Source organism: Lissotriton vulgaris, chromosome 1_1, assembly GCF_964263255.1.
Source record: "Lissotriton vulgaris chromosome 1_1, aLisVul1.2, whole genome shotgun sequence".
NCBI classification, from domain to species: Eukaryota; Metazoa; Chordata; class Amphibia; order Caudata; family Salamandridae; genus Lissotriton; species Lissotriton vulgaris.
In genome coordinates this window covers 1,255,846,341-1,255,861,501 of record NC_141685.1, presented here as the reverse complement: position 1 = coordinate 1,255,861,501, position 15,161 = coordinate 1,255,846,341, and the positions used below count along the sequence as shown (strand labels likewise).

The following is a 15,161-nucleotide window of genomic DNA, read 5'->3' as shown; positions in this document are numbered from 1 at the left end:
CAAGGTATATTAAAACAGACTTTACCACTATTTAATAGGATGCTATTCAGTGACCTTAGAAGGATAGATGGCGGAGACTGTCCTGCCAGGGTTTCTAAAATTCTCTTCCAGCTTGAGCCCAAAACTAAGAGAACATGTAAAGTGTCATCGGCCCTCCTTCTGTTTGAGTATAATCATGGCTGGACGCCACCTGGATCCTAACACCTAAATGCCAAAGTAATGAGGAAACAAAGGTACACAGCTTGTTATCACTTACTTAAAAGAAGCTATGATTTGGAGGCCTTTTTATTTTTATTTTCTGCAACTTCTATATGTAACACATATGCACTGTAAAAAGTTCACATGTGTGAGTACGTGTGAGTATTTACAGGAATAACAACTTAAATGGCTTTCGTCCTTCCTGCAGGACCGCACCCAGGCAGTCCGGCTGGGGGATTTCACATCAACTCCACGTAAGATCACCTGTGGTGTTCCCCAGGGTTCTTCTCTTTCCCCTCTTCTGTTTAATCTGTATATCTACCCTCTTATCTTTGCACTCCAGCAGCTGGAGGTCACTGTATATAACTATGCAGATGACCTCCAGCTCGTCTTTGATCTTTCTCCCTCTTCTCATTCTATTTCCAATTTTCAAACTGTTATGATTTTCATCAGGGATTGGATGAGCCACAACCATTTGAAGCTGAACCCAGATAAGACCGAGCTGGTTCTCACGGGTGGCTCCTCCAGTCCCTGGACTTCTTTTTCTTTCTGGCCCTCTTCCTTTGGTCCCTCTCCCACTCCCTCCCCTACCGTTAAGACCCTTGGCATAAGAATGAATAACCTTCTCACTCTTCATTCACAAGTTAGCTCTGTCGTCTCTTCCTGTTTCTTCACTCTCCGCACCATCCGCACTGTCTCTCGTTTCTTTTCCCCTCTGGCACTAAAACTAATCATGTCTGCCCTTGTGATCTCCCGGTTGGACTACGCCAATGCCCTTTACAACGGCATCCCGGCCTACAGTCTAAGAAAACTTCAGCTAGTGCAGAATCAGGCGGCTCGGCTAGTCTATGGCCTTTCCCGCTCTCATCACTCCACGCCACTTCTAAAGGCTCTACACTGGCTGCCTGTCCGGCAGCGCTCTCTTTTTAAGTTGGGCTGTATGGTCTTTCAGTCTCGCCAGGGAACTGCCCCTGCTTTTATCTCTGCCCTGTTGAAGGAATATGTTCCCATTAGGGAGCTCCGATCCTCGTCCCAAGCTCTCCTACAGGTCCCCCGTTTCAAGAGAAAAAAATGGGGTGGGTCCAAATTCTCATTTCTGGCACCCACCTTTTGGAACTCCCTTCCTGCCCATCTACGTCTGGCCAAAGATTATTCTTTCTTTCGTAAGGGCTTGAAGACTTTTCTGTTCAGCCAAGCTTTCCCACTATGAATTCAATTCTGAACTGATCTCTGTTTATCCCTCTGTTTCTGTAGTCCATGTTCCCAAAAGCGCCAAGAAACCGTCTGGTGTATGTTGCGCTATAGAAATATTTTAAATTCAAATTCAAATTCAAATAGCAATTCCTATTTTTTTTATTCAATACTTTCAAAACGCTACTCATCCCACTGTAGGGTGTCCGAGCGCTTTACATCACACGCACATTATACACGGACTATTAATCATACAAATGTGTAGTGTAAATCAATGTACATGATGCATAAGGCAAATAAGGTTTTACGGTGTAGGTAAAACTTTAGCAGCCTTGTAATAACAGATTAAGAACAAACAAGGTTCTAAACCCACGTCTTGCAGTTTACATACAGGTGCTTGATGCCGGTTCATAGCTCATTGTGCTATATTAGAAAAAATGCAAATTATGAACTGCAAGTAATAAAACAGTGGTCCACTTCCCTGTCTACATCACATAATAATCTGTAATCTGCATGTGACCTGATGTGCTTTGCAGAATACACATTAACACTATGCTACTTCATGTGTCAAAACTGTAGCTAAACAAAACACAGATCTCCCCAGCAAGTTCTTTAAGCACCAGAGTTTCATTAATGTTTTATTATTATTCCCTGAGATTTACTAGGCACACAGAGCTCGCTGCAGCACATGCTTGGACCCCATTAAATATTGTAAAATGCAGATGTTGCACCCAATCAAGCAAGAACAGATTTTCTGTCATGTTCCCCCTTGGTGCCAATTTATTGGAGACATAAAAAAAAAAAAGGTACATACAAGTTGACCCCTTTTTAGGACTCCGCCCCGTGTGACTTCATCCTCTTTTTGTTGCCCACTTTGATCCCCCAATTTAGGGGTTCCCAAAGTAAAGTTTTTCCAATCCCAGAACTGCTCATGACCATACAAGTTAAGAGCAGGGAGTTTTGGCTCACAAAGAGATCTTGATTTTCTGACTTTGCCTCTTCTATTAACTACCTTTCCCCACTGGATCACAAGCAAAAACTCTCGTCGCTCTCTTTGTCCTCCAGGCTACATGTCTGCTCTTCGTCTGGCCAATATTATTTTATTTAGGGTTTGTTTTCTCAGCGCTGTTAATCACCAGAGGTGATTTCCAAGTGCTTATCTAACCTATGTCCTCTGGTACTTCTCCCTTTGATCTTGACAAAGCTCTTCTTCTTTTAACCAAGTGTACACTTTATTTTGTACCACTGTTGACTTTTCCTATACCTATTCCTCTGCAGGCCATCCTTCCCCATATTTTGGATTTATTTATAAGGCTTAATAATCTTCTTCTGTTTTTAGAACTATAAATGATGGAACTATAAATATTGTTTACTAAATAGTACTCAATTTGATAGCCTTAAATGGAAGGAAAGCAAAAGTTGTATTGCCAGAATCTGAACTCATAGTGTGCAGACCACAACAGTTGTCTGGAGTAAATCTTAGCCCACTGAGCCATCTAGCCAATTTGCTGATTCTGTTTGAACAACTTTGGTTTCTTTCTATGTGCTGTCATCCCGTCAACTGCTATCCCTCTGTCCTGAAATTATCTGAGCTTCTATTTACTGGACTAAATGGTTTGGCTGCCTTTATATTTCTCTTACCAGCCTCCTTCCCCTACAACATCCTCTGGTGCTTCTGCCCTTGAATTCACTAATGTTTTCTCCAGAACCTGTGTGCCTTTTCCTAGTACTAGATCCCTTCTGTCTTAATTCTTCCTCAATTTAATCCTTGGATCTTGCTGCAGGCCTCTCCAGGTAACCCTATCCTAATACCCGGCCAGCCCCGTCTCTTGAATACTGCCTGGTGATTCGTTCAACAATTCACAGCTCGGGTGTCTGTTTTATCCACCTCAATCCAGCCTGGCCCCATGAGATCTGCCTCAGTGCCATCTGTGAGTTTCATGACATTCCCTTCATTGATTCAGGTATTATGCTATTGAAATATCCACTCAGAGCTGTACTGTCCAGGCTACCCAATTTAGACTTCTTCCCCAATGGCCAGTCATTGTGCTCCTCGCCACTCTCATCTATTGTCCTTACTGCACAATTCGAAAACTGATACATTTGCTTTGCCATAACTGCGTTACCATCAATGCACTGGTCACAAAACGTGTCTAAATGTCAATGCCTCGACATGTGCTGCTTTTTACATGTCTTTACTACTAGGGTTACTGTGGTGGCAGTTGGCAGGGCTGCTGGAAGGCAGGAAGCAAAGTGAACTTGATAAGGTAAAGTGGTTGCTCAGAGCCTTTAGATGAGTACAGATCGCAGAGGGGGGGTAAAGAAGGCTGAACAACCTGTGATGAGCGAAGGCAAGGTAGCAGCAGTAGATAAGAGAGGTGTTGGAAGGGATGAAGCCTATGGTGAAACTGGAAGGTGAATAAAACCTCTTCTGAGAGGGAGGAGAACCTGTAGTAAAATGTTCAAGTGGAACAGAGCCCGTGATGAGGGAGTGGCGAGGTCATGGGATGATTAGTGAGAGGAATATTCAATCTAATGTATTTAGTTTGAAGGTATATGTGTAGTAAGGGAGTGGTGTACTTTAACAGTAAGTGTGTGAAGCCCTTGTTGTGAGCAAAGAGAACAGACGGGTGATGAACCCTATGATGAAGAAGTAGAATTTGTATGGGCCCTATGGCAAGTTAGTTGAAAGGCAAATGTTTTACTGCTGACAGCAAGAAAACAGCGTGGAAGGTAATACTTTATAATAAGAGTTTGCAAGAGCAAAGAGGCATATGTGGTCAAGTTTACTTAAGGTTTTATAGTGGACTAGTAATCAGTCCTTGCTAGTACGTATAGCTTTTACTTTTATAGAGTACGTGGGACAAGTGGGTTTCTTTACAGGGCTAGAAGATTATTGTATATCTTTGTCCCTTGGACAAGTACAGTTTTAAAAAAATTCCACACCCCTGCGGTCATGGTTAACGCTTCACCAAATTAGGGGCCCAATTATTAAAGAAAGTCTCAAAAGTGAACCCATGCTATATGTTCTTGCATGAAGTGCAGACATACAGTTTTGTGAATTCACAAGAATTTACAGAAATCATACTCCTAGAAAATATTTGTGAACTGAATTTTGGTATAAGCAAATATGCATGTGTAGAATTGCGATGCAAACTTCTTAGTGTTTGCCTCCAACCATTTTACTTTTGCCATTGTAAGGAGTACATTTCCAACTTTTCTCAGTATGTGGAAAGATTAGAGAATATTAGGTGAAAACCCTTAAAATATGCAAGTTAGTAGGTTTGCACAGACTCAAAAAGGCATTCCAACCCTGGAACTATTACTTAATACTACCTACAGCCGCAGTTTGTAAATCTTTGGAAATGTGGCAACATACCAGAATTGCTAGTATTCAAACCCTACTATAGCATGAGCCCTGGCATAATAGGGGCTATATCCTAGCTCTTTTATAATGAGATTGCTGCCATAATTTGTTGCTGCATTAAATGGCACAAAAGGGACAAGTGAATTTTGTGACAGGACAAGTGGATTTATGAAGCAACCTGCCCTATGTACAAGCAGATATTTCAATAAATTCCACACTCCTGAACCTCAAGGCTCCTTAAATACTGGCTAAGTTCTTCATCTTCCTTATACAGATAGGGGGTTGCGATGATCCTGGTGCTGGGCCTCCGTCACAGCTCTGGCAGTTATGGGTCACTAAGGAAGCCTCTATGCTCTGTTGAATGTCTTGACATGGCTACACTACTTGCTTGATCCTGAATGCCCCATCTGTCATACAGGATCACCTTTCTTCCTCATTCGGCACAGCATCAGTCTTCACGGCAGCCCTCCTTGACTTACGGGGTCACTGACCTGAATCTGCACGTGGGCGGTGACCTGTTGGATGCAGTAATGGTCATGGCTCTCTTCACACCTGCCCTCTTCTGCCATGCAGGGTCATTGACTTTCCCTGCACGAGGGCAACTGCACAAATGATGCAGCAGCAGTCACTTAACACCTTGCTATTGGGAGCTACTGACTGCCTGTATTTATCTACTTCAGCAGTCTTACACTTGCTATGGTCTGACCATCGAGCAGTTCTGTTTTATATTAAATTAAGCCCCTCTTATGCATCTTACAATAAACCTCGTCCAGTAAGGCTCTCACGCAAATGGCATTTGATCAAGGAGATACAGCTAGACGCCATCTTATCAGAAACACAGCCTTGCACAGTAACAGATCTTGATAGAGCGGCTATTCTATATCCGGGATGGTTGGAAAATGCCGCGAAAAAAATTGCATCGGACAATCCTCAAGGGAGGAACCGGGACACTCCCTCTGAACCTTGGTTCACAGAAAACCTAAGATTGCTTAAACAAGCTTGTCGTAGGCAGGAAAGAAAATGGGGGCGTAAATATGAGCATTCAGTAAAAGAGAAATACAAACTTTTTGTAGCCTCATATTAAAATTACATTTTTAAAGAAAAATCCATATACTTCACTTAGAACATAGCAGGGAAAACTTCATCTAAAGAACTTTTTGCAACTGTTAAACAGTTATATAAAGCTCCTGAAATTGGGTTTCAGGGAAACAACCAAACAGTCTGTAATTCTTTGGCTTCCTTTTTTCAAGATAAGGTCAAGTCTGCCTATAATCTTTTTTTCTTCTAATCCTTTGACTGATCACAATGACTCCCAAATTAAAAATAATGAACATCAAAGTAACTCCCAAATTATTGATAATGAATTTAAGGTCCATTTAGCTTCTTTTGCTGAACTTTCTCTGGACCAACCTAAAACAAAGTCGGGATCCATGGCCTCCAAAAAAGATTCATTTAATAGCTGACACTATTTCGGAACACCTAACATAATTTTTTTTCTTAGGATTGTCAGGAAAAATTCTCAGTGTCTGGAAGAAAGCTTACATTCTTCCTGTAATTGAAAAAGCTAACCTAGTTCCTGGGAACTACTGTCCCATTTCCAGATAGTCCCTTTTCTGTGAAAATAATCCAAAAAGCTAATAATTTGCAGTTGACCGCCTTCATTTAGGACCAGAGCCACCTAGACCCTTGCCAATTCAGATTTAGGAAACATCACAGTACAGAATTGGCTTTGGTAAGTGTCTCCGAAAAGATTAGATTGATGCTGGATATGGTGGTAGTGCAGTGTTGATCCTATTGGACCTCTAGGCTGTATTTGACACTGTAAACCACCAAATCCTGCTGAATAGGCTGCAGGATATTGGGGTTAAAGACAAAGCCCTCGCTTTGGTCAAATCATTTTATTCAGACAGAATTCAGTTTGTTGCAGCTGACGACTTTAAATCCTTGTCCTTCTCTCTCCCATGCGGCGTCCCCCAGGGTTCGTCTCTTAGCCTGACCCTTTTTAACACTTATGTAGCCAATTTGGCCAAACTTGTTAGATCTTTTGGGCTCTCTGCAGTCACCTTTGCAGATACCCAATTAGTGATCTCAGTATCATCTAATATTTCAGAGAGAGAAAAGCGTTTTTACGACTGTATGCAGGAGATCGGAAAATGGGTGGGCTAAAACGGCTTAAAGTTGAATTCAGGCAAGACGGAGGTACTGATCTTTGGAAAGGACCCTTCCTTTTGGTCCCAAGACTGGTGGCCACCTGAACTTGGTCAACTTCCGTCGCCAGTTACGAAGGTAAAAAATCTTGAAGTTATCTTTGACAATCAACTGACCTTCAAAGGGCATGTAAATGCAGTCATGTCTACCTCCTTTATTATGAGACTTTTAAGAAGGATATTTACCTTCATTCCGAAAGACCTGCAGAAAACAGTAATTTCCTCTCTGATACTCTTAAAAAATGACTATGCAAATGCTCTTTTTGTAAATATAAGAAAAAGTCTGAATAAGCTTCAGGTCCTACAGAACTCAGCCGCTGGCCTGTTACTTGGTATATCCTAAAGAGAATCCGTATTAGCTGCCCTTCCTCTTCCTCACTGGTTACCTATTAAGAAGCGTTGACCGTTTAAGGACCTGTGCATTGCTTTCAGGGCTCTTCATGGGGAAGGTCTGCTAGGGAGATCTTTGTTTCTCTGAGGAGGCGCTGGTACTGGTTGAGTACTGTCTTGAAGGTGGTCTCTTTGCTGGTGGGCCACTTCCTTTTGAGTTGGCGGCAGTCACAGTTGGTGGATTCCAGCTCTGTGGTGAACCAACTGGTTCTTCTGGCCTGGCCTTTTGGATTTCGATTGCATGGCGGGGCGATCGTGTCAGCGCATTGTTATCCACTGGGAGACGTTCTTCATAGCCTGCTCTGGGTTTGATATTATGTCTGGGGAGATGAGAACACTGTTCCACTGGTCTTCTGATATCTTTTTCCAGTTTCTTTGTGTGGTGCTGGGGGGGGGGATTATTTTGTCCTGAGATTAAGTAGACGCAGCCTAAGTGACGGGAGCAGATTCTAAATACAAACAAAACAGTTTACATGAAAAGCCGATTGTTACTGGGAATGAGGCCTTATCCACAGCAGGGGGGGTGGGGGGCAGCAATATCGACTCTGACGTCTGGGACTAGTCTGTTTTGCTGTCTGTAATAAGGCAAATAATATCTAAAGACAAAAACTGGGTCGAACAATTTCAAATGCTTCCCAAAACTGAAAACTGTTTTCCTCTGCGCTATGTTCAGATGACTTTTTTTAGTCGTGCTTCAGGAAGGAGCTATGCCCTTGTTTGGTCTGAAGAAAGTATTTTACTCTAAAAATACATATTTTAAATTGTGAATTTCCAGTTACAAAAATGCATGTGTCGCATACTATATAAATATTTAGTTGACAACGTAAAATTCTTTTCAATTTATCGACTTAAGCATTCCCCCACCTGTGGAATAAAAAAATTTGTATTGTGCTCCCTAAGAAATAATGTTACTCTTATGTTTCAGCTATCATGTACCAGCTATTGACAACTTAATATGAACTTCTGATCATTGGGCATGCCCCTCCCAATGATGCACTTTCTAAGAGTTAGTGCTATGCTACATCAGCGCTCTTAAAGGTCATACACCCCCCCCCACCTCACCTCATCCCCTCTTCCCTTGTTACCCTGTGTCACATGTCAAAGTGATCTGCCCCTCTATACCATGGTCAGTTCGAGCTTAAAGTTACCCCGTTTTTATTTGTTTGCAGCTATTCATTAAGGAAGTATGTTGCTTGATAATACATTATATTCATGGAAATACCAACCCTCTCTTTTAATGGGGGTTTAAACAAAAAAAAACTGTGAAGGCTGCCCTATCTTTCTGGCCACCCCTTGTGGATTACATTCGTAGGCATGTAAGGTTGTTATGGTGACCCTCAGTTTATCTGACAGACCTCACCCTGAGTGTGATGAAGCATGTACTTAAAGCTGCTTCTGCTATAGTTCTTCTACGATTCTGAGTGTTTGGACTCTCTGTAATGCTTCTGCCTTTGCTGTACCTGTATTTCAGAAGGAACGGTTGCAGTGCTACGTGTACCTTTTGTGTTATAGAGAAACATGTGCTGCCAGTCCTCTAATGCACTTGTTTTGTGTGTGGGAGAAACTTGCACTGCTAATGTAAATGCAATATCTATTCCTTTGTGTCTGGAGGCATTTTGTTTTGCTCATGCAATGCAGCTGAACCCTTTACCACTCAATGAGTGACACTTGTTCTGCCATTACCAGTGTTGCTTGTTGCTAAGGCCTGCTCTACTGCTGTCTGCTCTTTCGCCTTCTGCTTGTCCGCAAGACTTGTATCACTGCCAAATGTGTACCTTTGCATTGTATGCTGGAAGGCTAACCTACTGCAGCTGCATGTACAATATGCAGGGATTGTTCTAGGTTACCTGGCCAACCTTAAACTGTTTCAACCCATTTTGCATTGTATGAAGGAACCTCGTGCATCCTGTTTCTAATGCAGTCAATTTTCCACTATTTACATTCACTAGAAAAAAAAATGAAGTCACACTAGAGCTTTGATTTTTACTTAGCCTCCTTTCATGGTGGGTCATTTCTGATATCACATAACGACTCCATGAACATGTTACCACCTATATGCTACCTCGCTGACACGTGGTAGCACACTTAAGTAGTACTGTCCTCTCCCCTCATTTCCAGCCATTAGATTAATTGTACAGTTTGAGGCTTATTGATCAGAACGCGCCGGTTTTTAGCCCACATCTGCTGTAGGCCTTTCTGCTCAACCAGTGTTTGGTATGTGTTCTAGGTGTCCATTGTGGATAGCGGTGTGAGAGGAACCATTGCAGTTGGACTGGTACCCCAGTACTACAGTTTGGACCACCAGCCAGGATGGCTGCCGGATTCTGTTGCTTACCACGCGGATGATGGCAAGTAAGTTGGGTCTGATGATTACGTTTGCACATTGTGGTTTTTCAGTAAGTCAGTCAATTAAAGGTTAAGCTTCTAGTCTACCAGTGCTCTTGTTTCAGCTACTGTGTTAACCAAAATCAGCCATCTTTTTGTGCATTTGTTGCAAAACTATTTTTCTGTCCACTACCCTTTCTGTGTACAACATTTCTTTTCCTCACCGTGAGAGTGGTTAAGGATCTACATCTTGCGTGCATACTTGCCTATTAAAAATGTATCTCGTATGTGATGATTCATTTTCCTTGCCCCTTCAACCATGCTTCTCTGCCTGTCAATGTCCTCTTGAACATATAGCTAGTGAATTTTGCTACCTTATTATGCAGAGCTTCATGCTTTAACAGGCCGTTTCAAGTAATTAATTTGCCCCAGTATTGGAACTTTCATAGATTCCCATGCTTTTTTATCATTCCCCCGTCTGCGGAATGGGAGCCTTGGTAAACAAAAAATACCATAGCAGTAGGTACAAAAGAGAAAGAAATGCCTAGGCCTCATCTCATTTTGTAGCATATCCACCTCTTTTTGTAAAGAGACTAAAAAAGTTGCAACAACCAATCAGAGTAGCCTCACCCCATAGAACCCTCCTGAGAGAGTCTCAGATTTTCTACCGCACGTTGTGCTAAGGGAGTCTCCTCTGAGCTCTGCCCAGTTTTTTCTTGCTACAACTTGGATTTCAGCTATTTTTTCTTCAGAAATGTCAGATAAGGAGAAGGCCTTATTTAAAGCTTGTGCTACCTGCTCAAAGAAAATGCTATATGTGGAGGACAAGCATGATGATTGTATTGTACTGCTTGTACCCAGACCACAATGCCACTGAGTGCAAGAACAGCTGAACCTTCTCAACTAAGACTTGGAGAGACAGGGAAGGAAGACTTTTGACCTGGCTGCAAAAGATGAAGTCTCGGAAAGAGGTTTCCAGTGACAGCGAGGATTCCTCCTCGGCTTCTTCATGAAGGAGGTCTAAAAAGAGGGGTAGGTCTTCCCCCTTCAACATCAGCTAAGCCTCCTAAGGCCTCTCAAAAGACCTCCGATAGGTCTAGTAGGTCCAGTCCCAGAAAATCTCCTCACCGAGGTGCAAAGGAGAAAGAGGGATTTGCGTCTGAGGTGTTTTTTTCTCAGAAGGTGCCTATAAGGCCTTCTAATCCATCTCCATCATCTGAAAAGACAAAAACTTTTAAGAATCGGCTTCCCTACCTCAAGAAGAAAAATTTGAATGAGAAGACCCGCTCGTCGACGATGGCATCTTCAGGTATGTCGACGACGACTGCTAAAATCCATCAAGGCTCCATATCTGCTTCGGAACAGTCGACGACTGCTTCGATGACGACCTCGCCAACAACTCAGGTTACTCTCCCTGTGTTGACGACGATAGTAACATCCTCAACGTCGACGACGACTATGACTACGGCTGCTTTGATATTGACGATGAGCTTGTCGACTATGCCGTCGACTATGCCGTCGACTATTTCCTCTCCGACTACGATGATTCTTCCTCTGTCGACGATACTCTCGCCGCCCACGATTCCATCATCGACGACGACTCCGTCGACTATTCAGAAAGTTAAGATTTCAATCCGAAGACGCCAAATTACACCAGAGATTACATCTCTGCGAAGAGTTACACACCTTTCTCCGGCCTTACTTCTTGAGGAAGAATACTCAGAGGAGGATGATGGTCCATATGGGGATGCCTACAGTCCATCTCAGCTCCAGGTCAAATACCAGGACTCAGACTCTGATGATTATGACGAAGAACGACGACAACCTCCTCCCAGAGAGAGAACGCAGGAACAATCCCAGCAGGGTATGGTTGCTATACCCTCCTCTCTGATAAATGACTTGCAAATCAATATGCTTTTATCTAGATTGAACTCATTGTTGATAGGTAATTCATTGTAATCAATTTAGCATCAACTCATTGAGTAACATTTCATTGGAGCATCAGAAGTGAAACTATTCCTTGAAAGATCAACCAACATTTCATTGTGTAGGCATGTGCAAACCCATTCGAGTAAAACTCAGGCAACATTTCCCAAGCAGATTTTACATAGCCACATTTCCTGGGATCAGCTGCAATAAAACATATTCTTCAAGCACATGGCTCCTTAAAAACATTTACCAACACTTAAAGGGGTGCAACAGGGCTGGAATACAGTTGTACACTGCAGGGCAGGGGGCCATGAACACTCACCCAACCAGAGGTTAACGTTTTGCACAACACCAGGTGCTCAGTTCGGGCTGTCGCCCAGTTCAGGGGGCTCTCAGTCTCCTTTTACCGTTATTTCAGGGGGGGGGGGGCGCGCGCGTGCTCTGGGGAGCCCCCTGAGGTGGTGCGGCCCCGTCCGGGCTGTTACGGGCTCTCCCTCTCCAGGGAGCCCCCTTCCTCCTCTCTCGGGTCTCGGTCCTGAACCTCCTTACGCTTCCTGGGCCCAGGACCAATCCGGCGAGGCTCGGGTCGGAGCGCGCCCGCCAATTGCAGCGCGGCCTGCGGTGGCGCGGTTGCGGGGCACCAATGGGAGCGCACCTGGCAGGGGGGCGCGGCTGGTGATGTAGCCGGCTCCCCAGCCACGTGACGACTAAATCGCTGGCTTCCAAGGCCTAGCGCGACCATTCCCGATATCGCAGCGGCCTTCCCCAGGCTCTGGGGGCCGCAGTGAGGACCCCTTACTCTGGTCGCCAGGCGGCGGCGGTGATCTCGGCCCACAGGCTCACTCCTGGCCAGCCCCTCTGTGGGGATTGGATGCCGGCTCCGCAGCAGTGATTGGCAGTGAGCGCTCCCAGGCACGGAGCTCGTGGGGCACGGGGTCCGCGATAACGCTGAAGGCAGGCGGTTCTTCAAATGCCCACAGGGGAGCCCCGGGCTGCAGCGGTGAGTCGGAGAATGCAGCGCGATTCGGCCACAGCGTCTAGTCTAGCACAACGTGGGGGCACAGAAGCAGTTCTGGCAATAGCGCTTCGTGAACACAGCGCTTCGGGGGCAACAACAGTCTCTAGAGCCACAGCGCTCGGAGGGGCACAGCAGGAGAGCGCTTTGGGGAATAGCAGTGCAGACAGTTCAGTAAGATAGATGAGGCAGGACAGCACAGGGGGGGGGCACAGGTCGAGCAGGGAGCGCTTGGATGATGCAGCGCTAGTATCTGGTTGATCCCCCAGCAGTCCTCTCTGTAGGCAGGTGTTCTCTTGCGGTGCTGGGTGGTTCTTGCGCCCTTCTTAGGCAGTTTCTTGGGGGGGGTAGGTAGTAAGGGGGGTTGAGTTGGTGGGCCAGAGTCGGTGGGCCAGAGTCAGGATGGTTCCCTTAGCTCACTGTAGATGGTTCCCTGGGTTCCCCCGACGCTGGGCCAGATCATTGGGTTTGGTAGAGTCCCTCACTCAGCTTAGAAGGCAGTGCCTTGGCCCAGTTGCTTCCAGTGGTGTAGGTTCCTCCCCTAGGCCCTACCGCCTAAACTCCCGCAGAGGTTCCCCCAGGTCCAGTGATGCCCCAACTGGCAAACCGGTTTCCCTACTTTCCCTAAATACCACTAGGTCAGATGACCTCTCTAAGGCGGCAAAGTGTAACCCCTCCCCTATTCTGGACGGTTCCAGGAGCTTCCACAATCTAAGCTATAGGCAGAAAAGGTGGGATGGCATTGCTACAGTATCCTACGGTCCCAGCTAGCTCCTGACTACTAGTATGTTACCAAAAAGACCACTCCACAGTAGCAGGGGCCTGTGGCAGCCATGTTGGTAGGAGAGAGCATCTGCACCATAGCACTGATTGGCAGTGGTAAGGCGCCCAGAGACCTAGGTCCAACAAAAATAGGTGGTGGAAAAAACAAGGCAAGGGCGAAAAAAACAGGGTAAGATCACCCTAGGGCTGACCGTTCTAACAGGGGGGAAGGATTTCTCATTGTCTACGCAGATGGATGATCATAACATCAGATCGGTGGGTCCTAAATATCATTCGGTTTGACCACACATTAGAATTTCAACTCCTCCCACCTTCCAGAGCCCCTCGCGCCACTGAATCAAAACATCTGCGACTTCTACGTCTCGAAGCCCATCAGTTGTTCATCAAGGGGGCGATAGAACCTGTACCTCAGTCTCAAATAGGACATGGTTTCTATTCCAGTTTTTTCCTTATTCGCAAGACGGAAGAGAAGTGGGCCGAATTTTAGACCTGAGGGAGCTCAACACCTATCTCATAAAGTTCAGAACGGTATCTCTTCAAGATATTTTACGGCTTCTCAATCCAGGAGATTACATGGCAACTCTGGATCTAAAGGACGCATATTTCCATGTACCGATCCATCCAGCTCATAGACGATTCTTGCGATTCTCAGTAGCCAAGAGCCACTTTCAATTCAAAGTCCGTCCATTCGGGCTCAGATCCGCCCCACGAATATTCACGAAGGTTTTAGCCCCAGTGGCGGCGTTTCTCAGAAAGCAATCTCTAAAGGTTTTTCCCTACCTAGACAATTGGTTAGTAAAGGCTCCATCCTTTCAAAGAGCTTCCACAGCAGTCGACAGGTGCATTTGACTTTTCAATCAGCTAGGTCTACGACTCAACTGGGACAAATCTGTTATTCAACCAGCCAGGTTGGCCAGGTTCCTGGGTTCCATTCTCGATAGAAGTTGCTGCAAGGCTTTCCCTTCGGAAGAAAGACAGAAAAGACGTATTCTTTCGGCTATCTCCTTCAAAAGAAACGGTCTCTATTGGTCCGTCTGTACAAGTCACTCCTGGGATCGATTTCATCTTTCATACCCTGAATTCCGCACTGCAGCCTTCGGATGCGTCCGCTGCAGGAGCAGCTAGACCCACAATGGTGCCAGGCAGAAGGCACATTCGACGACAAGATATCAGTGACCCCATTAATGAGGAAAGAGGCCAATTGGTAGACTGGGAAAGACAATATCTCAAAAGGTCTGACCTTCAAGATTGCTCCATCTCCCATGGTTATAACCACGGACGCCTCTCTGGAAGGCTGGGGGGCAGTATTGCAGGATCTTCAAGTGAGCGGTCATTGGACGCCCGAGCAGCGCACTTCCCACATCAATCTTCTGGAACTCAAGGCCATTCAATTCGCTTTGCAAGCTTTCCTTCCAAGAATTCGGAATTCCACGGTGCTGGTACGTACAGACAACACGACGGCTATGCATTATATAAATAAGCAAGGCCGGACAAGATCTCGACTTCTTTCAAGGAAAGCCCAAGGAATATGGAACTCGGCAATTCTCCACCGGATTTCTTTTTCAGCAGAACAACTCCCAGGTACGCTCAACGCGACAGCAGACGCATTGAGTCATCTAAAATGAATCTGTCACGAGTGGGAGTTGGATCAAAACACTCAACGAGGTCTTCGACTGTTGGGGCACTCCGACCATAGACCTGTTTGCGAGTCCAGAAAACAGAAAATGCCAATCCTACGCAAGCAGGGATCACCATT

The 15,161-nt window shown here is 45.1% G+C and overlaps 1 protein-coding gene across 2 annotated transcripts in view; it reads left to right on the top strand.

Moving 5' to 3' along the window:
* Positions 1 to 15,161, top strand: part of SPRYD3 (SPRY domain containing 3) — a 431,115-nt gene that overhangs the window by 114,718 nt on the left and 301,236 nt on the right. For both annotated transcript variants that reach the window (XM_086964574.1, XM_086964581.1), the window contains exon 4: positions 9,581 to 9,705. In XM_086964574.1, the coding sequence (XP_086820700.1) occupies positions 9,581 to 9,705 (125 nt within the window). The remainder of the gene's footprint in view (positions 1 to 9,580; positions 9,706 to 15,161) is intronic.